Source organism: Larus michahellis, chromosome 14, assembly GCF_964199755.1.
Source record: "Larus michahellis chromosome 14, bLarMic1.1, whole genome shotgun sequence".
Lineage (NCBI taxonomy): Eukaryota > Metazoa > Chordata > Aves > Charadriiformes > Laridae > Larus > Larus michahellis.
The window spans coordinates 5,321,581-5,347,421 of NC_133909.1; the positions used below are offsets into that span (position 1 = coordinate 5,321,581).

A 25,841-nucleotide genomic window follows, 5' to 3' on the forward strand; every position below is an offset into this window, starting at 1 on the left:
CTCATAATCCAGTATTATTGTCAATTCACTTAAATATTGCAAAAGCAAAGACAGGGAGTCTCCTGACAGATGTCTGCTGGCATCTGCTTTTGTATCCAGTAGTGTGCCTTTGTAGGGCTAAATGAAAGGCCATTTCACAGCCTTCCTGAACTCTCTTTTTCCAATAATTGATGAAATTTCTAAGCTTTCGAGCATTCCAGAAACTCTTTGGAAACAGCCCCTTTCCCTATGTATTCACACGGAGAGCAGTGCCTGCAAGAAGAGCTTTTCATCATATCAGGGAGGGAGCAGGAGGTACCTGTGAATTGCGGCTGAGATTTCCTTTTGCTGGCGGCTGGCAGCTCTTGTGTGCTACAGACACACAGAACGTATTGTTAAATGTGAAGCCAGGAGGCACGGGGGAGGTACGTACCATGCTGTTGCTTGGAAATGATGCGCATTGTCATTGCCAAGATGCAGCTCAAACCTGCAGTTTTGTTAGCAGGCTTTGTATAATAAATTAAGCTTTACCTAAAGTAGTGGAGCACCTCTCATCCACTTGCTCCTTACAAAGCCAAGACTTCTGTATTTGCAGCCACCAGCCGGGCAGCCTGCTAAGTCCATGGGAACATTGACAGACTGAACTGATACCAAGCCGTCTACATTTCCAGTAAGGCCACAACAGGGAGATAATTGCCTGACTTTGGCACTGTGGAGAGCAACTTTGAGCCTAGTTTTTCTCAGTTGACTGAAAAGGGAAGGTAGGTGCTCGCCATTGATACTCTTTCTAATTCTGCCCTCAGGGTTGGGGTTGTTCAGTGGTAGGAAACCGTGGGCGTTGTAAGTGTGAAGTCAAAACCAAGATACACCTCTTGAGAGAAATCTCTCAGCCCCCTCTCTGTCACATTCTTTGTGATACTAAGGCAAAAGAGACAAGTTGCTCAAGTCTTTTAGTAGACAACTGATGTAGCTGTAAGAAAACAGGCCAACTTGTAGCATACAACCCTTTCTTCACGTCTTTAACTCATCGAGAACAACTAAAAAAGACCTTTGAAAATGCGGTGGATATCACATCTCCCAGCTGCATCCCTCTTTCTTCTGCTTCTCCCGTGCTTCCCTGGCCAGAACGGTACGTACAACATAGATGCATTTACATTTCACAAGTTCCAGTGTTTTCTTTGTCTTTTTCCCACCTTAGACTATTGTTTCAAACAGATTCCTGTCAAATTCACCATTAGCAAAACCAGGTGGAACTTTGAAAAACATTCTCTGAAATTATAGAATTTAGAATTTGTAGTTTTTAGAAAAATAAAAAAATAATTGTTGTGATCAGAACTTTTCCATATAGGAATTGCTCTCTGTAGAAAGAGTGGAAGTTGTTTTCCCAGTAGTTCAGCAAGAACTGCATCCGTATCCTTAAGGCTGACAGGGGGAGCCCACTACTGGATAGAAATGAATATTGATATTTACTAGGGACGTAATTATTGAAGGTGCAATAAAACCTTACTAGAAGTGTCCATTGCTAAATAGTGTTGTAGCTAGCGAGAGTACAAGCTGGAGGCACACTTGGGGAAAACGGTGTGAATCTTTGAGGAAAACTAGCTGAGGAAAAAGATTTCTCCAAACAGTCAGCCCTTTTCCCCCCATGACCACTGACAATAACCGGAAAGGCTGGTGACTTGAGAAAAACATTTTATCCATAAATCAGTATGTCTAAAAGGAAGGTATGTCATACCAGGAAGGTTCTGGTAAGTGTATTTATTTTGAGTGTTTTTACCATTCTTTAGTTAGTGGTTGTTGAGGAGTCAATGCTGATTTCCGCAAATATAATTTAGTTCTTGAACTTCGACGCTGATCTTTTGGAGAAAACAATTGATGGGCTGAGGCTGCTTCTCATTAGCTGCTTGGGCTCTTAGATCACATAAGTACAGGTCAGCTTAGAATTAGGCTGATGGAACTGAATTTCCTGGGCTTTCCTTCCCTGCTTGTTAAGGCTGAGTGCTCTGCGCTTCTCCAGCCTCCTCCATCACCCCATTTCTCTTCTGCTTTGGAAGGTAACTGCTGACAGCTCTTGGGTTACCTTAATTCCTTCTCTAAGTGCTGTAGAAGGAATGCCCTTGTTGTCTGGTCACGTTGGATTGACCTACTGTGTCTAAATTCCCGTGATTTGTCCTTTCTGTGTTTGACTTGTGTGTTCGTTCCCTTATTAAAATAAATTGTTTTAAGTATGTAGGTACCCTTAATTTGCTTGTCAACACTGAATAATTCTACCCTTTCTATATTATGTTTGTCCTAGATATGCAATACTCTATATTTTATTTTTCTTCCCTGCTTGTAATGTTGTAATGTAATTTCTTTCAGATGTTTCCCATTTGATCCCTCTGTTCCTTGGTATTCATGGCATAAGTACTTACTATTCAGTTTCTTTTGATATTGAGGTCATTAGAGAACTCAAAGGGTCTCATTATATATTTTTATACTTTTGTTTCTTGGTTATAGGCTGGAGTTATTCCTTCTGCAGTTCTCTTCCTAAGAGGCTACACTATCCAGTTTCCTGACGTTGCTAAAGCCTCCTTTCTAAAATAAAAAAAAAAAAAAGGAAAGAAAATGTGTAATTTTCTTCCATTCTCTGCCATTTTTTGATACCTTTGAATTCCAGATTTAGATCCTCAACCAGCTCCAATTATTGGACTGAGTTCGATGAAGCTTCTATTTTGAAAACTAATAGGATTATACTGGGAATCTACAGAGCAGACTAAATTTTTTGCATGAGTGACAGTAACCACTGTTTTTGCCAAGGCCTTTTAAGCTTTGGGGAGTCGTCAAGTTGCACAAGTCAATAGGCGTGAAAGGCACTACAGGTTTCAGGACAGCCAAGAGATGATATATCCAGGATAGCAAGACTACGGTCTAGTCTTACAGAGCGGTTCTGTTGACGGAGGAGTTTTTGAAAACTACTTTGATGTTACTAGATCAAGAACAACTCTGAGATTATAATTTCAATTGCATTTCTTATTTTTAGGTGGAGAAAATGAACAGTCAACAGACATTATCAGTGTTTCGGAAGGAGACTCCATCAGCATAACTTGCTCAGGTTCAGAAAATACATTGGGAATGTACTTGAGAACTAGCATACGGGAGGTCAATGTGTTTTTTTTTTCCAAGACCAGTTCTTCATTTATAAACGATGCATTCACTAATCGCATCGAGTATTCAAAAGAAGGAAGGAATCTCAGGATAACTCTGCGCAATTTACAGGAATCTGATTCCAATATCTACCTATGCACTAACTACGTTTCAAGCAATGGCAGTCACAAAAAGCTGAATGGGAAGACAACCATATTAGTGGTGAAAGGTATTGCAATTCCACCTTTTATGTCATGAATTAATAAATACAGATATATATTTTAACTCAAAGATTGGAAGAAAGCATAATGGGAGGGAGAGTCTGACAGAACTTTACCCGTATCTGCTCAGGTAGTGTACTGAATTGAAGGAAAGTGTGGGTCTGTTCCCTGAAAAGATGAAGAAAACACATTAGGTAAAACAGCACCAGGAAACCCCCTAGAACATCAATTCATGACTAATTTAATCCTAACTACGGGTTTTCACATGAGTCAGAGGTTGCTGCACCAGTTTGGAAACAGCAAAGACCCATAGCTCTTTCCAAAACAGTCAGTCAGATCGTCTTGAATAACTAGCAAAGCAATGAGCCCCTTTTTTTGGTAGCGTTTTTTGCAAATCTCTTTTGTTTTTACTATTTCATCTTAAATGACAAATTGATAATAGTTGGGAAGCTGGTGCTAGGCAGGGTTTGCAAGTTGGGCATCAGTGGGTAAAGGGATGTGAGTTTTTTCTCTTAATAAACAGTTGATGAATGGCACAAGTTCTGCTTTTGACAGTAATTTCTGGTTAGGGGAAGAATCTTTCTGTCTTCTTGGGGTTTTTTTGTTTGTTTTTGTTCGGGTTTTTTTCTTGGTAGAAGAGGGTTGAGTCCACAATAATCTTTGGCAGCTTATTCTTCTATGTACCTACCATTCTGATGACACCATCTAAAAACATCTTTAAAACATCTTTACCAAAAATTACAGAGTTTTCTTCCTTTCCCATCCCCAAGGCATGCAAAACCTAATTAATTGCTGGATGAGCAATAGTCCGTGATATCTATGACGACTTATCTCGTCCTTCCTTAGGCTTCTCTTTTCAAACTAGTTGGCTGTTTTCTTAAATGGATTCCATCTTGTTGATTCGGTTCTGTTTCTCCAAATTATTTTATTAAATAACTTTGTACCTCTCTCTGATTCTGATCCTCTTCTCTAAAATGCTTGCAACATTCCCAGAATTGTCTTTTGTACAAATGTGATAAGTTATGTCTTTATTCCCGCATCCCCGTTAATGATAATGTCAAAAGGAACAGGGAATGTCCTCAGAGGTACTCAGTGAAATGTCTTCACAGCTGGACAGCAAGTCATTAATAACTGCTTTTTGAAGTCTATTTTCAACACTGATGGCACCCGTATTGTATGATTTCATCCAGACCAGTAGTCCCCAGATGTTTCTATGGCTTAATCTCTTCCTTTCTTAATTGAGAAAGCAGGGAACAATCCATGTGTCAAGGGCACGCTGATGAAGCTGTATTCCCTTAGCAGAGTTCAGTGTATGCATTTTTTAGGTAGGTGGAGGCTCTTTACAACCAGCTAAACGTGCTCAGTCAGTCCTACTGTCAGATCCTGGGGCAGGAGAACATGCCAGACATGTATCTTTCTTCTCAAGGCATGCATAAAGGTAGCCTTTAAAAAAAACAAACAACTTTATCTCAATTTCTGTGGTCTGTTCTTTCTGTCTTTGACTTCCGTATTTGCTCCCTAGTGAAAATGCAGTGCGTTAAGTATGTAGTAGCCATTAATGTCTCTTGTTTTTAGGAAAAAACAGTGGAGTTGTTGAGCAGTCACCACTCTATGTCAATCCGCAGCAAGGCCAGTCTGTCAGCATTACCTGTGCGTGGAGGAGCTCAGATGAAGGGATCTACTTGCTCAAGACTCACGTGCAACCTGAAAGAGTGCTGTATGTTTCAAGTCAGAATAATTCAACTATTTTTCCTGCTTTTGCTAATCGCTTGGAGTATTCAAAGGAAGAAAAGAAAATAGTGATAACTCTACACAACCTATGGAAGAACGACAGTGATATATATGTATGTGCTGGGGTGTTGAAAAATTCCTCTTCCCTCTCAGTGAATAGCAATGGCACCATGATGCTGGTTAAAGGTACGATCCTTTTGCTTGTTTAACCATAACTAACTACAGGCATGTTGTAATACAAAAGGTGGACTGCAAGCTTGCAGAACTTCAGTCGGGACAGATAAAGCACTAATCCGCAGCTAGGCTTCTTTCGGTAGCTAGGAAAGTTTGGAGCGTGTGCTCTGACTCCTCTGCACCCTGTTGTACTAGGACACCGAAACAGGCACTATGTTTTTACCTGCCTTGTGCAACCAGAGGGAATAATGAAAGAGAAAGCTTGCTATAATCCTGCATCTTAAAAAAAAAAAAAAGGTCAAAAAAAGGTCACAATCAGGCAACAAACACTTCAGTGTGTCTGTGAATGATCTATCCATTTTAGGAAATGAATCAGTATTCTTAGCGTTGGTTCTTTGACCTTAATGTGACATCTTTAAGAAGCTGTTCCCTATAGCAAGTCTTTGTGTTTAAAAATACATCACACTAGGGAGTGCAGAACAAGTCTCCGGGCGTTTACTTAAAGTGTCACAGACAATAGCAGAGATGATCTCACACACCCTTATTACACACTGAGCACACTGTGAGTATGTGTTCCAAAGACAGGGTTTTTTCTTCTTCTGTAGGATGGTGTCGCAACCATTTGCTCAGATGCAGACAAAACCAGCAGCATAGTGCTTGATTTTGATCTTACTGGTGCAATTTAACCCTGTGCATTGGGCTTTGATGAGATCTTTGGTGAATTAAAATAACGTTTACATAAGCCCTAAGAGTTGCAAAGGATCTAGTCTGCAAAAAAGACTGTGGTGTCATTCTATGCCGCTAGCCATAACTGCTGCAGCAACTCAGTAGCGTGAGGTGGGGAAAACGACAGCTGCACATCAAAGCAGCAGGGTGATTACCACATATTGTGTTATTCAGATATGGATTAATTGAGGTTTTAGAGAACTGTAACCCTTTCCACTAGCACTACTCTGCTCAGCGTATATACTCCAGATCGTAGTAGCCTCTTACTTCTGTCCGTACTGCTTGCCAACCTGGCCGTTAGATAATTCCCATACACTCCTGGCCGAGCCCTCGGTATTGCTGTAATACTGCAGTAAACCATTTTCTGTTTCTGTTATGAGCGTGTGGTCCTACTTCTGATCAGTGGCATGGAAGCTACCGCCTTCGTAGAGTGCTCCTCACTGACCCGCCACATGCCACCTGCAGTCATCACCAGCCTCCAAAAGTGCAGAGGGAACGCCAGTGAGAATACCAAGGGGATGACAAATGTGGCTGTGTAGCAGGCTGTTGATATCTGATTTCTTGCTGACCAGGAAATATTTTTTTTCATAGTAAAAATAGAATTCTACCTCTTCATATTTATAATAATAATATAATTTCAGATGCAGAAATGGTGCAGGTATACTGCGGTAATAATTCCTGGGGCATCTATGGTCTTATCATCGTGGTAGCGTTCCTGTTTTCTGCGCTGGTGTGCTGCGCCTTGTACCGTGTCGATGTAAGTATGCTGTTACCATGCCACAGCAAACCTGAATCCGGGTCTCATGATATGATTTTTAAATAGTGACTGAGTCAAGCAAGCATTCGATAAACCTAAGGAATCATGGCTTTCTATGGTCTCCTTTTTGCACTTGTTTAATGTCTGCTAGCTGTAAACTCTTGGCAGTGAAGACTTCTTTACAGAAACTTAAGAGTTTCTGTAACTCTTAGTAAATGAGATATTGTTTGCTTTTTGAAAGCAATCCTCAAGTGAGCCTCACAGTCAACAACAGAGCCATGCGTTGTATGTATTTCCCTGAACAACGCACCTCACTATTGTTTTGCTGCCTTTTTTTTTTTTTGTCAATTGTAAATGGGACTGTATATACCAATATTGTAATAGATGTAAGAGAACGTTTTGGGGGACACAAGGACAGCAAAAACTCATAAAAGCCTTTTCAAGCTCTGTTCTGAACGACTCTTTGCTTTGTTTTGCAGGTAAAGAAATATTGCCAGAAAAAAACCCCAAATGCAGTATATGAAGATATGTCCTACAGTTCTAGACGTAGCACCTTGGTCAGAACCAACACTTACTCCATGGACAAGTAAGCTTCTGCCAGCTGAGACTGTGCGTGGATCGACCATTCCTTTATGGGTCTCTCTGACAGCTGCCTCAGCAACCTCATGGAGTAGCTGAACTGAAAATGCTATCATAGAATCATAGAATGTGTTGGGTTGGAAGGGACCTCTCAAGGCCATCTAGTCCAACCCCCCTGCAGTCAGCAGGGACATCTTCAACTGGATCAGGTTGCTCAGAGCCTCATCCAGCCTGGCCTTGAGTGTCTCCAGGGATGGGGCCTCCACCCCCTCTCTGGGCAACCTGGGCCAGTGTCCCACCACCCTCAGTGTAAAGAACTTCTCCCTAATCTAAACCTACCTTCTTCAGTGGAAAGAAAAACCTGCCTCCTTTCCAAAGCTGCTTCTGCTTTTTTGATCACTTGTAAAATTATTTTTTTTTTTGATATACAGAAAATGTAGAGAAATGCAGGTACCCTGCACACGTTTGCAGTGTAGTGCGGAAAGCAGTATTTTTAGACTATACATTATCTGGATGCAACATATGGGCTCATTTCTTTGCTTGATCAATAACCCTTTCAGGGAGGGTGGGATAGATGGAGAGGTCTCGTTCTGAGCTTTGGTAAGTGCTCAGGAAGACCGTAACAGGCCTGCTTAATAATATGCAATGGATCCACATATGCATGGATTACAGTTCTTGTATGAATCCTTGTGAGTCTGCCCAAGAGCTCAGGTAGCTAAAACTACACAAGAGTTACTGCAAAAAATGATCTCTTCTGAACAGAATTCAGAAACTTTGCAGCAGAGAACATTACAAGTGAAGTGCTGAATATGTGTGGGTTTACCTATTCAAAGATCATAACCATCCCACAAAAATGCAATCAAGTCTAGATTCTAAATTACTGCCTTTGTTAGAAATACTGGCATGACTGGTGTGGGTCTTGACGTGATTGACATTCAAAATGACTAGACTTGGGGCATGATGGCTTTTTGGGACAGCGAAAATATTTGTGTTGTGCCGGTGTTGTCTCGAACTCCAGCTGTCCTAGAACTACGCAGCAGAATGCGTTTCTCCAGGTCAATGACTCGACACTGTACAATACAAAGTGAAATAATCCGGATAAAGCCAACGCCTGCATTCCAGTCTGGGCATGCATGAGTCTGACCCCAAATCACTCTTAACAAGGGAATTTACCAAAAAACTCACATCAGTGAAGTTGAAATTAAATTTGGTTTTAGAAGAAATGTCTTAGAAGATTTAGAAGATTTAGAAAATGTCTTAGAAGAGGTTGCCACGATGAGCTTAGCTCTTCTCTAGCTAAGGAAGGGGTTACGCTTCTTCCAGGATTGTTTTGGTTTTGCAGAGCTGGGTCCACTGTGGAAAGTCAACAATCTTGCATGCCCAGAGGGATATCAAATTGTCCTGTTATGAGGCAGAATTGACGAGGTTGGGTTGTGGTTTCTGGGGACAGGCTGAGACTAGAATTTTTCTTTATTGATGCATTTGTTTAGTTTTTGAGGGATTTGGGCCAGTAAGCCATTGATGAGAGCACGTAGCTGGAGCAGAACCGGGCACGGGGCGTCCTTCCTTTCTGGAGGTGAGCGCTGCCGAGATCTCAGCTTGCCGAGCCAAGCCTGCCGCTCAGGAGAGGCCGTTTCCCTTCAACTGCCACTTGTGAAATGCTGCGCACCAGACCCAAGGGAGAAATCTGCTCCCCTGGGTGGCCGGCGGAGGGCTGGGTTTGCCTTCCAACCAGAGAGGTGTATGTCGATTGCAGACCCTGCTATTGTCACAGAGCTGTACCTGAATAAAACTGCTTGTGATCGGGGCTTTGTACAGTTGCTTGATATTTTCATACATGTATTAAACGCTATTTCATATATCCTCCAAATACATGCTAGTTACTGAATGGACTCTTTCTTTTAGTGGTTTGTGGTTTTTTTGAGTGATTCAAAGGCTTCTTGCAAAAGGCAGTATAACTTGCTCCCAGTGGCACCTCAATAGACAACATCATAACTATTCTTCACTTTATTTACATAATCTACATGTAGGGTTTTTTTTTTCTTTTTGAAACTAATCCCTGAAGAAGACCCCAAAGAACACTTCAGACGATTTATAGTCATGCAATCCTTTCATAGTGGCTAAGGTAAAATTCCTGAAGAGCTAAAAATGTCAAATGGAGAGGGGTAAGAAATAGATGGCACTGGGGAAGCTTGACCCATCCTTTGAACAGCACCTTGCACCCAGTGGCAGGGACTGAGGGCCACAGGGTTTGCTAAATCTGGAGCAGGAGATGCCACCTCACCACTGTTGCCCATGTCTAATGTCCCCACGAGCACGGCCCCAGCGAGGTCCCACATCCCCTCACAGGGGTCCCACTGATAAAGGAGAAGCTGCTGCCCGAGCACTCACACGCCATTCATGGTGTCACACACACACGCTTACTCCCGGGCGCGCTTCCTCCTTCTTCAGCCTCAACCCTAGGTTTCCCGCAGCAGAGTCTCAGGCATCGGATTTCATAAAATAATTAATTTGATTGGAAGGTACAGCAGCAAGAACAGCCCGGCCTGGGTGCCTCCAAATAGAGGGACCCCGAGCAAAGAAATCCCTGGGCAATTATACCCTTGTGATCCACACACCCGCCCCCATGCGCCCTTCACGCTGTCCATGTGTCTTTTAGTCCAATGGTGATTTTTGGAGGGGGACTTTTAACATTTTATTGGATTTTTTTTCTGTGTCCAGGCAGGCAGGCACTTATCATGTTGATGTGTAGTTTTAGCCGAGGGTTGGAGCCTCCATATCTTCTGGTTTGCACTCCTTCTGCACCTGCCCTTGTTGGCAGAACGTGAGGAACCGAAGAGTCCCGCGCGTGAGAGAAACACCACCAAAACCATCAGCATCATACCTACCACTTTCCCATGCTAAAAGACTAAACAGCACTGTACTATCTGCTAGGAAAATTACTACGAAAAATAACTCTATTGTGGCCTAAAGGCTTCAGTCAGTCTAGCTACTCATGCTAAGTAAAGCTAGGCAAACAGCACAGATCATGCCTTAAGTAGTTTATTCTAATTAAAACTTACTTATTTACGCTAAACAACTAATATCCCTCCACACCACATCCCCTCTCTGCACGCCCTGGGCGAACTGGGCCCATGTCCCCAGGCCGCTCGCAGCAGCCCCCGTTGCTGTGGTAACGGGGGGCCCTGTGGTGCCCATGGCGTGGGCAGGCCGCAGGCTGGGCACCCGGGGAGCACTGCCGGCCCCGCTGCCCCCCTCGCTGCCTGGGGCTCGTCCCCAGCAGGTCCCCAGAGCCGGGACGATGCTGTCTGTGTTGGGGTCAGGTGGGCGGCCGTGACTCAGAGACAGAGACAGAGACTCTGGAGCAGAGCAGCCCCTGAGGGCTGGTGAAGACTTTGCAGCCCCTTGTTAAGAGAGGAGGCCTCAGCACCCTCCTGCCTGCCCCAAAGCTGCTCCCAGAGGACTGTCAGGGTCCTCCAAGGGCTGCTTTTGTGGAGGAACATCTTTCCTCACAGGATGAAAGAGGGATACCCTCCCACTAAAGCCTGCATGGTGCCTGAAGGCCTGTGGCTGTGCTGAGCCACTGCAGGAGGGGCTGTCAGGAGCAGCCCGCTGCGATGTTGTCACCAGAGTGTCCCCTCCTGCTGGGGCAGACCCTGGCGTGAAGCTACGGCCATGCATGTCCCTGTCTGGGCAAGGCAGCGCTGGCCCTTGGCCAAGTGCAGGGCCGGCAGCGAGAGCAAGTACGTCGTGTCTAAATGTCCCCCACAGCATTTAGACCATTTCTGTGTTGGTCCATGGACAAGCCCAGCGCAGGGGCGGATGTAGAGGTGGAGAAGATGATGTAACAAATTTGATACCCATCTCGCAGCTGAAGTGCCCATAATCAATCACTATTTGTCGCATTTTCATCTTTGAAAAAAGGTGCGGGTTTAGTGGAAAAGGGCACTATTCCCAGAGAGACAACGTATGGAGGTTCGAGATGAGCAAACTGGCATCTGTCATCAGCTTTCTGTCGCAATACTACCGTGCGAACATGACCACAATTATGAAAAAAACAAAACAAGCTGTGAAAGGAAGCAATAGTGGAGGTGGTTTTTTTGGCTTGGTGTAAATAAATTAAAAAAAAAAAGTAAAACCTAGCTGAGGACAATGACATATAGTGAGACATTTTTTGAGTTGTACCTGTGTGGAGGGGTAGAGAATCAACCCCACAATTAACCCCAGCAGTGGTGAATGAACTGCTAGAAGAGAACGGCTGGGGAAATTAGCTCAAGCGTGTCAGAAGACAGATTGGGTATTCGGCTGTTCAAGAGGGTCGGGGAGGTCCTAGATGCAGTGTGGTCTCAGAGCTTCCCTGGCAGGCAGGCAAACTGAATTTTTCATCTCCAGAGTTGAAGATGGAATTACTCTGGGCTTATCCTCTGTTTGCTGTATTGCTGTCTCCTGTCCTTGCACTGGGGAGGGACGTGATTTTCAAGGAGAGGCGGGAAGCCCAGTGTAAGGGTGTGAGACTGGGCCAGGACCCACAGCAGTGCGAATGGTATCAGGGCATTAGCGAGATCCCCTTCCCCATTTCAAGGGCTAAATGACAGAAATACTGCCGCTGGGAGCAAAGCAGCCTCGGGTCGGGGAGCAGAACTGCAGCTCTAGTACCAGCGTTTGTTGAACAGGGATGGAGAAAGCTGAGGAAGCTGAGCAAGGACAGTATGTCAGCAGAGAAAACACGACGCACAAGGTACAAGCCGTGTCAGAAGTGACTCAGGGTGCTAGGTCCATATGGAGTGGCCTGGGCTGAGCTCTCAGGAAGGGGGGTGCTCATCACAAATAATTTTTGATTATTTGCAAAACTGGAGAGACCAGCAAGCACATATAGATTACCGCTGATGGAGCCCATAGACTCAGTAAAATTTAACTGAGGAAAGCATTTTAACCCTTTAAATAAGGCGCGTCTGACAAGTACGTGCTTGGACTCAGATGCCGAGGAGATTGATAAGCCGAGTTGAGCCACAAAATATTTTCCAGGAGGACCATATACACAATAGAAGTAGGTTCTCCTCTTGTTGTGGCTTCTGATATATTGTAGGACGCTGGATTATTTCCAGTGACTATCCTGCAAGCAAATGTTTATGTGCGTCTAGCATTTTTAAATGCTATGTGACATTTTAAAGCCTACATTGGTAGAGTTGCCTGGAGTTAGTTTCTTCCACCCATCTGTCACTGGTTGCTGCTTGTGATCGTTTCTATCCAATAACTCATGTATGAGACTTTCTGTTATTATTTGGAGGATATGACCAAAATATGTCCAGCACTACTGGTTCTGGTGAAGTCAAGCTACTGATTGGTGATTTCTCAAGGTCCCTGTGTTAGTGAAAAAAATATTTCCACTCATGGCATACAATCTTGTGTAAGCACTTGTTTTTCAAGGCATTTAGTTTCTTTTTTGAATGTTTTGTAACACTCAACTTGCAATCATGTAATAGCAGTCAGCTTACAGTCAAGTTGAAAACATGCCGGTTTTTTCTGGTAGTTCACAGACTTGGTTTTCACACAGTTTAGAGCTCTGAAGTGCTGAAAATGCCTTCCTGGTGCCATTTTTTTTTTATCTAGCATCTTTGGTTAATACGCTTCTGCTCTAGGTAATGAGTTCTGCTGCTGCTGGGTTTTTTTGAATGCTTTGGTAATGACTGGGTACTGGCTATGGGCACCTTGCAAAAAATCTTCCAATTTCCACTTGAAATCTCAACAGGTTTTAACTTATTTGTTGGTAAATCACTGATAGTATATTACTGATCTTAACTCTCTCACATAGCCAGAGCATCCTACCTTGTCCACAATATCCTCACATGCAGAGGAGTGGCTTAATATTAAGAGATTACAATTTTTTGATTCAAGAAAGGGAAATAAAGCACTATATTGCTCAGAGTGAATAAAACGCTTTTCCCTAACATTAAAATTTTACAGCGTTTTCATCATCTGTCTTGTACAAGTAGATTATCTGTCCAGCTCGAGGACAAGAGGGGACTCCACTATGCATAAATAAACTGACAGTGGGGCTGAATGAAGTCTCTGGGTGGTGCTAATTCCTTCCTGTGCAATTACTTCACAAAACCAATTATATTGCTTTTGGGTGGTATTTGACTGCAGCAACTGCCTGGTGTATTTCTGAAACTCTCCCCAGAGAACACGTCCATGTCCCCAGACAAGATATCCACTTGTGGTATTAGAAATGGTCTGCTATGCTCTCATGCTTCTGATTATAATGAGAACAATATCTAAACATTACAGATGCCAAACGGAAGATGCTCCCTCGTTCTTTCTGTGAATTGGTAACAGAAATTAGTAAGTCTCTGGGAAAGCCTTTGAGTTCATTTCTCTTAGCAGTTCGTGCCACCCTGAGGCATTTTGTCCATCTCCTCTTAACACAGCGGGAAACTACATGTTTGTCTCTTCAAGGAATCTGGCTGAGCTCTGGGGTTCAGGAGCCACTATTGCATCCACAAACCCGTTAAGATATGGAGGGCTAAATTATGCAGCCCTTTCTCATGCAAGCAGTAAAAGAAGTTGTAAACGCGTACTCTGGGGCTACTTGTACAATTAATGCTTTATCAACGGGAGTAATCATTTCATCCTCAGATGGCAGAATTTATTACTCTGCTCCAATACGACAGAAAAAAAGAGAGCTTTGTTTTTTGGGGTCCTCTATCTCTACACATATTGCCTCTTATACAAGCCTTCTGAGAAACCACAAAGACTGGTTTACTGCTCATGGTTTGCACCTGCATTATACTATTTAATCAGAGACATAATTGAGAGCAAGCTTGCGGGTGAATGACATTTAAGGTATAGGGCTACATTCTCATCTGGTTTCTAAGGGTCGATGGTGGGATGACATTTTGCCCAAATGTCCGTGACTTCTGAGAAATAAGCTTATTTATGTAACACCCCTGTGGATTTCTCTGCTGCTCTCATTCTCCTGCCCTATAATGCTTGTGGTGCAAGCTTTTGTAGAGTCTCCTAAAAGTGATGGCAGACAGTGGCTACACTCTAACAGCTTTTGGACTCAAAATGCTTTCTTGCAAAAAAGAAAACCCAGCTCAAGGTTTCAAAAAAGCCACTAAGAAGAAACTGTGCATGTATGTGTGTCCATACTGCAGGTGAAGAAACTACAGTTCCTAAATGACTGTCAAGGCTAAAATTAAGAACAGGCCTTCCTCAGAGAGCTGTGTGCTCCTCCCTCGCAGAGGCTGTTTTGGAAATAAAGTTGTTGTGTACAGAAATACATAATTTTACTTCTCTCTTAGCCAAAACAGGAAATCGAGGAGAGCTTCTAGGAGGCGTTCAGCTCACAGAGAAACTCAAACGAACAGTCTGAACTGAGGTTTTGCAGCTTTTAGACTTGTTGAGAATTAGGTGAACCTGGAGGAATCCATCCTTGAAAGGATGGATAATCTGTTGTCCTCCTGGTTCTTTTGTTGATAAATCTCACCGTTATGATCGTGGCAAGTTAGCAAATAATCTCAGTGCACTTGGCTGGAGGCAGAGATGAGCTGTTCTTTCAATGCTGGTTATTCAACGGCAAGCTCTAACGCTCGGACCTGAGGGCAGCACTTTTGTGGAACAAACAGAGAGGCAGAGATAATAATTATGAAAATAATAACATGCTTTCTTCAGCTAGCTTCTCTTAGGCTGCTGTCATGCCTCGAGAAAAAAATTGTGGTCTTTGTGGTAAAGATACAGCAGTCCGGCTGCTGCAGGGATGCCTGAGGTGTTATGTTTCTATCTGCTGCTCAGCACTGCTACAGAGGGGGCTGCGCTGCAATCTGGTTTATTACCATCCTGAGAGATGGACGCGAGATAACGTTCTGGCAGAAGATCGTGGTTCCTGTGTGCGAGGGGGGGCTGTCGCGCTGCTTCTGCAGAGCTGAAAAATTCAGCTCACTGACCACAGCCTCGCTAGTCCTTCTCTGAACCACCAGCAGGTGACCTGGCCTGCGGTCCCTCGCTGTCACTCTGTATTAGAGCGGGCTGTGGCCATTGGGTTAGTCAGTGGAAACAGTTTCTTGCTGGCCCAAGGCTAGCCTGCATCGACAATGGTCTCCTTGTGGTTTACTAACAAGCGTATATCAAGCACAGGGTTCAGATGATAATGAAGAACTGCGTGTACACGTGAACTTGTCTCGCAGGCTCACCACAGCCGTGTTCAGCTCTGGTAGTTCCTGCAATCTGGGCAGAGCTGCAGTCTGCTGGTGATAGCCAGCATTGGAAGAGGACTTGATCTGCTCAGGGCATTATGCATTCACTAATTAACTCAGTCTGCCGCTTTTTCCATTTTAAAGAATGGAGGCAACTGGAACAAGGTCACACAGCAAGTCAGAGGCCGAGTCATGCAGCAAAGCAGCTTCACTCCCAAAACCCACCAAGACGTCCTTCTTATTTCTGTTCTGTTATATGGAATGAAGTAGAGGAGGGTAATGGGACAAACTGGTTCCGCTGTGAGCTGGCATCACTTTCATTGCTTCAAAGTTAAAGGTTTTGATTTTTAATCTTTGATCTCATCTACTTCCTAGCACAAAGGCCTAAGAGAAAGCACCTTCAGATTGTACAGCATGCCTGCTTTTTTTTTTTTTTTTGCAGCAGAACTTTTGGCATCTGCCAGTGGGTACGTGGATGGTCTCTGTAGCTGATGACTGTAACATCTCTGTCACCAAAACATATTATCAGGCGGTGATGTTGCTCTGTCAGTCACAAATGATATGATTTGAGATCTTCTCTTTTGGTCTGGTTTATTTATCTCAGATAGCACCTCTGACATTACAGTGGAGATCTGGCATCTGATATTTGTGATCACTTACATATCCTGTCGAGCGAAAGAGCCTTTCAGCTCACGCGCTGCATCATCTTATTTGGGCATTTCTGCGTTATACCCATCCATCTCACCTCTGTGTATGGTTAGTTCAAGTATCAGCAGCAGTCTGGCTCTTGCAGCCCTAACTTCCTTCTGGGCTCAGACACTCCGCCCGCAGCTGGACCACTTCCAATAAACGACCGTGCTCAAGGCTTGCCTGCATATCTCAGGCAAGGCACTGCAGGGTATCTCGGTGTTGCAGCATGGCATTCACCTACGCGTATCACTTTGCAGTGCTCAACTACTGATGCAGCAGCGCTGCCTTTCGCAAGCCCTGGCATTTGTATAGATCCTGAATAAATCCACTGGCGGCTGGGATGCGCTCCCAGCTCTGTCGCTATCAGTGCCTGAGCTCGCTACGTTAAAGCCATGTGTCTCAATGCTGCGTAGATGCAGCCTGCGCAAGCTCCCTGTCTGACAGCGACAAAGTGCAGAGAGGGAACCACCACAGTCTGGACTATTAACAACGAAGCTGCTTAAGAGGCAGAGACTAAACAAGAATTTTTGTGGTGGTTTTGGTTTTGTTTTTTTTTTTTGGTGTGTGCTTTTTAATTTGATTTAAGAAGAGCTACTTCAGTAATGGAAAACTGATTGCTGGATGGGAAAAATCATGCTCTTACATAGGTTGCTATCTGCCTGCTAGATTCAAAGACGTTCAACAATTATGTTTGGGTTATAGGAAAAGTAGGAATATTCATTGCAGTACCGGGTACTTGCAGGTACAAGCCCAAGACTCAATAGATCAATAATGTGAGGCAGAAAATGTTGTCTAATACTCAGTTCATTTAAAAGCTGTGTAATTCCGCAGCTACACTTGTGCATTGATCTGCTGTGCTTTCTGCCTGCCAGCCCTGGAATTCTCTTGACCATAGACTGTACCAGTCACTCTGAGCACTCACATGTGGCGGTCATGGTCTGCTATTAAATTCTGCCAGCTGTTAGGTGGCCCAGGTGGTTCATCATCCCAAGGTTCATGCTAACACGCTCGTATGAGGGAGGTTTTTGGAATGCTCCTCAGACCAAGTCATATATGGACCAACTTGGAGGTTATATTTCTATCTGCTTGGACACATCCTTTGCTGTTGAAGTAACCTTTTCATAGTAAATTTTAAGTGTGGTCAGCTATCCGTATATTCCTCTTTAAGCAACTCTAATTTACTAGCATCCTGCATCCTGGGTATAGAGGCCATTTCAGATCAGCAGCAGGGCAGGAAACTAATTCCCCAATTAATGTTCCTTGCAGTTTAAATGAGCAGGCAATAAAGTGCAGCTGAGGCTTCTTTAGGTGCGTGGGGTTCACAATATAAAACAGAGGAGCAGAAGGGGAGGAGACCGGTTTGTTTGAGCTATCAGCTGGGGTTTTCAGGTAGGTGCTGTGTTATTCTTGTTAGTTCTAAAGGTGTGTTGTGAAAAGCTTTTGCTGCTCCTGTGCTACCTTTACTTCTTTGGTTTTGTATGGCTTTCTAGTAATTGTAGATCCCACAACTTGAGGTTGGCAATACTGATAGGCAATAGCCAGCTTGTTTCCTTGGGGCAGGCTGTGGTGGTTATGGGGTTGAACTGGATTAGAAGGGGGTATCCCAGCAGAAGCCTGGTCTCAGAAAAGTATCCCAGCTCTGTGTGCTAACCTGCTGTGCTAAAGGTGTGAAATGTGAGCTCCTGTGGGCAGGTATAAAACTAACTTTTGAAGCTGAATTAATTGTGATAATTGTTAGTGCAAAGACGTCCTGGAAAGAGTGAGAGAAATTTGTAGCTGCAGTCCCTGATGTTTTTGGAAAAGGCAGGGAGTGAAGGTGCCATTTTTCTCTAGGGGAGGTGTACCCTAGTAGTGCTGGTTGGAAGAAGGTGCTGTACTTTCTAGTTGTCTCCAGCAAACTCAGCATCCAGCGTGGCTCTGAGCATTGTGCTTTCTCTGGAAGTGGTCTCAACCAAGCTAGCAAGCGAATGAGATGGCTTTATAACTTTTTTGCAGCTCTGCTATGTCTTAGATGCTGTTTTAGATGCAACAGCTTGTATCTTGCATATCAGCTGTCATCCCCTCCCTGATGCAACACCGTCTCTCTGACTGTCCTTTGTCTAACAAGTGTCCAAATTAGCCCCTAAGATAACTTCACCCTTTTCAACCGTGCTGCAAGCCTGTGATCAAAAAGGTAGGCACATGCAGTGGCTGAGCAAAGAGACTGTGTTGAGAATTTTTCCATAATGTTTGTGTTGGCAATGTATTTAGTTTGTAATGGCAACAAGTTGTAAGGGTTGGGAGCCGCATTTTTTTTATTCTTTTGTTGGTCTTTCCCTCTCTACTTTTTTGTCTGTTACTCGTTTCCTTTATGATAAAACAGGGCATGTCTTCAAGAACCACAAGAACAACAAGTATTAGCTCTCAGGTGTTTCAATTTACTACAACAAATTGCAGTTAAAGCTATCTTTAACACTATCAAAAAGCCTGGCCAGTTGAGGAGAAAGGAGGAGAGGGTTGTTACTATGAGATTTTTTACAGCTGGAGGAAAAGAAAATACCAGAGGCTATGAGAAGGAAATCCATACTTAATACTCTGTGGTCTCAAGTGATTTTACTTTTTGTTGCTTTTTTTCATACCTGTGAAAGCACTTTTAAAAGACTTTAAATGGTGGCTATTATAGTAGGAGTTGGTATCAATACTTAACAGGAAAACCCTTGATCACATATTGGTGTTTCATGGTGTAATAGTATAAAGGTTTTTTATTAGTATCTTGGCTTGAGACACCACTTGCTACCCCTCTGGGCATCCCCATTAATGAGGGAGAGAACCCTTGGCCTTGTTAAAAATATGTCCTTTTAAGAGAATGGAAAAAGACATAGAATATTTCTGAAGTATGGGAAGAGGCATCTTGAAGGATGCTAAAGCAGAAGTAAAAAAAGCTCAGAGCTGATAGAAATATAGGGCTAGAAAGGACTCTGAGAGGTCATCTGGTCAGTGCCTCTACTACAAAACATAATGAGCTGTATTTGGCCTGGACCATCCCAGGAGCTCAGTGCCTGCCCAGCCTGTTCCTGAAGGCTCCTGCTGATGGCATAATCTATAAAGCCTGTGCTAGGATTTAATTTCCTCGTAAGTTGTCTGACCTGATACTGAGCTGTACTCAAAATACAGCATGTACCTAGGAGCGCCAGGCAAAAGAAGCTACTCTGTTCTTTGAGTAATATCAGTGGAAGGGTTTGGCCCAGAACAGGCCACCTTGAAGGTATTGCTGCCTGAGGAGAGAGACTCCTAACAAATCTTGTGTAGAGCTGGTAGCAACACAAAAGAGTTATTATGAGAGGGATGCTACTGATGTGCAATACGCGCTTCCTAAGAAAACATAATTCCTAAAGCAGTTTAACACAGAGCAGGTAGATGCATGATGTGGAGGGGCCTGATGAGCACACAGGGTCGAGGGACAGTCTGATTCACCTGCTGGTGAATGTTACTGTGAGAAGAAAGATGTGCTTCATGGCTGGGCAATGAAAACAGACGCTGACAGTTGTGCTCTTGCATGTCAATGGCAGTGTCTAAATCCCTAGAGCTTTCTGCATGTACGCATGTGGGTGTGAAGGCGTGCTCTCTACCTTCCATCCTGAGCCTATTTCTATCAAATATTCATCAGAGGAAGATTTTCATCTGTACATTTTGCATTATTCAAGCTTAGAAGTATTTCAGTGACTTTCATGTTGCCTACAGGATTTAGATACCAGGGATAAAACAGAAGCCTCTTTAATTTTCTACATTTAGGAATTCTGCTTTATTAAAATTCTTTTGAAGATTAGTCTTAATGATAGATCTTTAAGTTGGAGTCTTCCTCCCAGGAAAAATAAGCTTGTGACTGAAAACAAATGAGCCCACTCCAGAGAAATCTCTGCAATTTGACCATCAGCCATGGATGGATAATGTAGGGAGCTGTGTTTCTTTTCAACATTTGCCTTCCCCCCAAAGGGCCTGCATTTAACCCCAGTGTGTAACAGATAGCTGCTGCTTCAACATAGTCTTCCAGGATAAAAATATGAGTATTCTCCTTTGAGTAATCCTTTCTGAGACACTGTGACAAGACAGACAACATTGAGCCAGTTCAGAGTGAGTTTTAAACTGTTAGTATTCGGTTCCTGTTTTCACATCAAAATTTTGGTTTGAGATGTTACAGTACCTGATTTCTCGGAGGTTGCAAAGCACCTGACTGGCTGCTTAGAGGGAACAAGGATGCTTCCTATCCTCTGAAAAGCTGCCATAAAACTTGGGTTTAGGGGCAGACAACGGATGGCCCCAAACTTACTGAGAACATGATTGATAATATTATTTTTGGCACTTTATAAAGGGGACTACAGAGTTCCTGAAGAGGTTAACTCACCTGTCATACTTGATTACTCATTAGCAACCAAACCATGATGTTTGACACAAAGAGACACAGTTGCAGCATCTGTATATGCAAGCAGCTCAGGCTGCTACCTCTGTCCTGCTCTCCTTTGTGGCACAGAGAACAAGAGGCACCACTGTGGTCAGAACAGTATTTTTAGGTGAGTGATGTACAGACTTGGTCACCGCTTCCTCCGTACTCAGTCTGGTTACACCATGTTATACTAGGGCTGCCAGCGCCTTGTTGCCTAAAATATGAGATGAGAGAAGCAGCCTCTGTCCGGAATGCAGCCTGGGCAGGTTGGTTCCAGAGGACACAAATGGGCTTTGCCTGGCATTGGGGAGGGTGCTTGACATCCTCCTTCTCAGATGTTTTTTGCAAATGTTCACCCCTTCTGGCTTCTGGGGGGTGGGGAAAAATGAAACACCTAATTCTCTAATAGGAACCAGATGGATAATTAAATTGTGTTATTTTCAAAGATCACTTGCTATGAGGAATCCCACCTGGGAAAGGCAGGCAGACTGGCTTTGCAGACTGCTCTGAGGAGCTCTTGGATTTTTTCCTTAGTTCTTAGCAAAAATTTTTCAAAGTTCATCTGCTTGTGTTGGAGTGCTGGGATTGTATCCCACTGGTTTTACATTAGCAAATCTTACTTTCCTTTGGCAAATACATTAAAAAGATATGAGCTAGGCAAGTGCTTTTAATGCTGCATAGTTAGAGCAAGTTGAATGTTTTGATTGGAGGAAAAAGAAAACTAGTAGAGCAATGTTTATTTTAAACCACAAGCCAAAGACAGCAGCTTAGTAGACAAACTTACAAATCTTCAAATCTTGCAGACAAGCACTGGAGAGGCAAAGAGCTGCTGAGCTTCAGCAGCTGACATGAAATCACTCCTTATAATGTGCCCACCCTGTGTGTGTGTTTGTCTGGGAGCTGGTATTGTGGATATGGAGGAGAAGTTTGTCCAGACTCTCTCCTTTCTGTTTGCTATAACTGTTTATGTGGTAGCTTTTCTGGTACGTGGATCTCAGCAAGGAAGAGGAGTTAAATTCTCATAGTTGGAGGAAAACAAACAAATCTTGGGCACACTGTGGAGGTCTTAATTTTTGAGCAACATGTCAAGTTGCTGTACTGAGGGCTGAAACTAACCTCAAGACACCTGATGTGGTGATGCCCAAAAGTTGCTAAAGATTCTGCATGCAAAAGGCGTCCTGCAAGGGAAAAGTTACAAAAGCTCCTTGCTTTTGTGTCTCTTGATTTATGCTAACTAGAGGTGGGGCACAGCACACAGCTGCTTCTTAGACCGTAAGCCAATTAGTAACTAGAAATAGTTTGGCCTAGAATGTTTTGTCAACCCCAAGAAATGGCTTAGGAACTACAGAGTCCAAAAAACATGGTTAAACCACTGATATAATAAAAATACTTTGCATGAGCCTTATCTTGCTGACCTTCAGTTGTCTACAATGGAGATGTGTCCATCTGAAGCTGCTTTTAGTGTCTGCAGAAGCAGCAGGATGCTTGCAGCAAAAGATTCCGAGGAGCTGGCTGTGTCCTACATAAGAAAACACAGCAGCCCCTGCTACAGTCTGTCCCTCTCCATGGATTATGACAGACACACAATCCGTTCAGGTGTAGACATCCATGCTGCAGATAACAATGGTTTGGACTGGTGGATCCCAGCCCATGCAGTGGAGCTGGGAGCATCCCAGCAACACTGGTGTGTTGGGGAGAGGTGTGAAAACAATGAAGCAGCTTCCAGTGGTTTCATTCCTATTAGGGCTTTCATGAAAGGACTTCAGTATGCTTTACACCGAGATTGGAAGAGACTGTTGTTAATTAAATAATTAGCTGTTTAAAATGTATTTATTAGGGCTTAGCAGCCAGGCCACAGATATGCATCAATTACAGAGCCACGATATCTGCAATAAACGTTTTTCACCCCATAATCAAATATGGCTTAATTAGGCGATGCTGGGAGAACAGTCGTAATAAATAGAGTGGGTAAGACTTGCCTTTATAATTGAGATTTAATCAGCGAACTCTTGTATGTTCATTGAATAATTGATTATTCTACACATTTATCAAGGATTAAAAACTCAGTGGTAGATATGCAAATCCCCTTGTATTAACTACATCTGAAATTCTCAAAAATCATTTAATGCATATTAACATTCTGATTAAATCTAAATGACGTACACATCGTGGATCTCACTTCTGCAGTAGGCTATTTTACTGCTATTTATCACATTTTTCCCCCAAGCTAAACTGCTTGTGTGTTTGTTGCTTTGTAAGTAGTTGTAGGAGATGGACAGAAATAGGCCAAGGGGAAGTGAAATGGAGGTGGCATCTTCTGCGTTCCTGGAATGAGCAAACCATCCTGGGGGGAGAGCAGGGACAGCAGGAAATATTTTTGCACTGGCTGCTAGTGAGCAGACTAAACCCAACGAAGCAGCCAAACACATCGGAAGATGTGGTAACTCTCCCTGAAGAGTTACTATCATGCTTAGTGCTATGTGTGACAGAACACGCATGTAGAAATGTCCATGGACAACAGGAACATAAAAAACCCCAAAGCAAAAAATGAAACCCACATTGCAGAAGCCTTAGCGATCGTGTGAGATGTGGATGAACAGTGCCCGTGTTATCTAAGAACTGGCACAAGGTGTGTCCCGCTGGCTGGTAGCGGTTGATGCTGGAGAGACACTGCCCCCTGCAAAGCCCATGAGAACAGCCCCGGGCCTGTGGTGGGGGATAAACCTGTTTTGAGAAAAATGTTCATCTCACTCGAGTCGTGCTTGTGGGACAGCCCTTTTGCTAAGGGTTAAGGATGGAGTAAGAACGTGAAGGAACCTGAAGTTGTGGTTAGTGATGACAGCTCGTGTCTGAAGCGGGAGTTGAGTGGCAGATTAACATCCCAATTAAAAGTGAAAGCACAATTTAAACCAAGAATGGGTTGCAGGACTGCACCTTGGCAAATCCCCCTGTGCATTTGTGTCTTGTGCAGCTCATGTCCTGTCACGCGCTGTGCTGGGAGCCCAGAAAGCAGCTCAGGTCCTGGGAGGCAAAGCACAGAAATGGTGCAGGTGGGAGATGCACCAAGTTAATAGATTTTGGTAACAGTTTAACTGTTAGTAGCACAGCACTAGGAACTACAGAGCTATTAGTATTTAATTCCTCTGCACTGATCCTTCCCTGCGCTCGTGATTCATGCTGGGCAGCCTGATGGCAGGAGCAAGTGTCAACCCTGAAGACCCCTGCTAGTATACAAGGTTAATCACTTTCCATGTTGTTTGACTCGTGTTTTTTTTTTTGGAATCAGTGCTTTTCCCCTTTTACAACTTGTGGACTCCTAAACGTTTTCAAGTGGGGCTGAGACTCTTGATTAGTGGTTTTTATAACAGGTGACAGTAGTGTACATTCCTTCACGATCTCTTGCAGATGCTCTGGAGGGCAGGTCTCCTACGGCTCCCTTCTAAGCACCTTCTCTACAGCCTGAAGACCGCTTCTCTAAATTCAAGAATAACAAACCAAACAGCCACTGTGCAGCTTTTGCTATGTGGATGGCTTTTTTTTTGTTTTTACACTTTTAGAAGCATTTCTTGCTAGCTTCAACTTGGACACAAGAGGGTGATATTTCCTCAGGAATTTGTCTACCGGTATGTTGTAGGGTGACAGGCTTATAGGGAGATGTGCTCTAGAGAGAGAATAACCAGGTTTTGTTTCCTTCTAACCTGGTGGGGTTAGTCTTGCTCCTGCTTGACCCTGATTCAGTGCTAGAGGTTGCTCTCGAGTGGGGTGGACACTAGGACAGGCTGCCTCTGAGCTACTGCTCATTTCTGAGCAGACCTTCAGCCTGGGAAACCGCAGAACCGTTTAATCTGACCAACAGCAATTACTCCAGAGCTTCCTCACATGACCAAAACCCTTGTGAAGGCCCCTTCCTTTATGTATTTTCAGAGGTGAAAGCTGTTTCCATGTCTCTGTTGGGTCCTGGTCATTTCCACAGTGTATATTCCTTTCCCCTTTGGTGCACAAATGCCTGAATTCCCATTGCTGACTGTGCCACCTTTAAAGGCTTGTCAAGGACAGAGCAAAAGAAACTGTTTCTGCCCCAGGCAGGGATTATGATTCCTGGTAGTGTATGGAGCAGTGTTGAGAGAAGAGCTATCTTCAGGATAAGCACATCCTGTTCCTGCACATCAGATCTTGCTTTCCCCAAGCCAGTCTCACTTGCAGTCTGCTGGTTCCAGGGGTGTAAATCTTAGGGGTCAGGGGACAGCGATGGCTCTGCTGCTGAGTTCCAGCCCATTTGTATCTCCAACTTGGAAAGGAGACACAGGTCAATGTAAACAGCCCCTGAATCACCACTGCTTGGGAAGTGACTTATGCTCAGCTTTGGAGGTGTTTGTGCCACAAAGTACCCAGGAAGTGAATGCCAAACACTCCTGCTCCACCACCACCCTGGGCTGCTGTCTTGTCACCTCTCCCTGCCTGCTTTCAAGCCTTGTTGCACATCTACTCTGTGCTGGGTCACTGCAGGTGATTCTTCAACACTGTTGGTCTGCTTTGGTCTAACAAGTTTAGCGCTGTGCTTAGATTGCCCCGGAGCAGAATAAAAGTCTTTTCAAAAGAATTGCCAGATGTTCAGTTACAGACAAGCTTTGGCTCCTTTATAGGTGAACAAATGAAAAGGGCTGGGTTCCTTAGGAGAAGGTGCCTGATATCAGTGACAGCCATTTGCCTCCAACTATCTTCTGTCCAATGATATACCCCAACCCAATCTTTCTTTATCAGCTAAAGGCAGTGAAGGAGCCTGAGTTGAAAATGTAATTTTGCTGGGTGTCTTTTTTTGCCATTTTAAGGACTATGTGGCGACTCTACCGTGTTTCAGAATCTATGCTGTGACTGTGTCTTGTTCAGGGCATTCATTTTGGAGGACAGCAAATAGGACTGCTGAGGGACACTGGTGTGCCTGTGGCATTGGTCCTGTCCAGGAACAAGGTTAACGTTAACTCTCACCCACTCTGTACGCTCTGTCAGTACAGACAGACGTGGATTTGGGATTGTCTCCTTGAGTTGCGATTGGGCTCCTCTGACTCACAGTGGTGTCCTGGACCAGGCAGTCTCTCAACCTCTGGCAGCAGCAGCATGATGAGTCAAATCTCTGAAACTCCGGGCTTTTACAGAGTGTTGGATGCCTCACTGGATATGTAATCCGGGCTCTTGGAACCCGCATGAGACAATGCAAAGCAAATTACTGCAGACTAAATATATGG

The 25,841-nt window shown here is 43.9% G+C and overlaps 1 protein-coding gene across 1 annotated transcript; it reads left to right on the forward strand.

Annotated features, from left to right (window-relative positions):
* The first annotated feature begins 884 nt into the window (after positions 1 to 884).
* On the forward strand, positions 885 to 9,184 carry CD7 (CD7 molecule). The gene is made up of 5 exons (XM_074607582.1): positions 885 to 1,108; positions 3,002 to 3,334; positions 4,902 to 5,243; positions 6,599 to 6,714; positions 7,194 to 9,184. The coding sequence occupies exons 1-5, from the start codon at positions 1,036 to 1,038 to the stop codon at positions 7,302 to 7,304; spliced, it is 975 nt and encodes a 324-aa protein (XP_074463683.1). The 5' UTR covers positions 885 to 1,035; the 3' UTR covers positions 7,305 to 9,184.
* The last annotated feature ends 16,657 nt before the right edge of the window (positions 9,185 to 25,841 follow it).

Coding starts and splice junctions, on each gene's coding strand:
- CD7 (XM_074607582.1), top strand. CDS start 1,036: ATGCGGTGGATATCACATCTCCCAGCTGCATCCCTCTTTCTTCTGCTT. Junction 1,109..3,001: donor GTGCTTCCCTGGCCAGAACG/GTACGTACAACA, acceptor TCTTATTTTTAG/GTGGAGAAAATGAACAGTCA. Junction 3,335..4,901: donor AACCATATTAGTGGTGAAAG/GTATTGCAATTC, acceptor TCTTGTTTTTAG/GAAAAAACAGTGGAGTTGTT.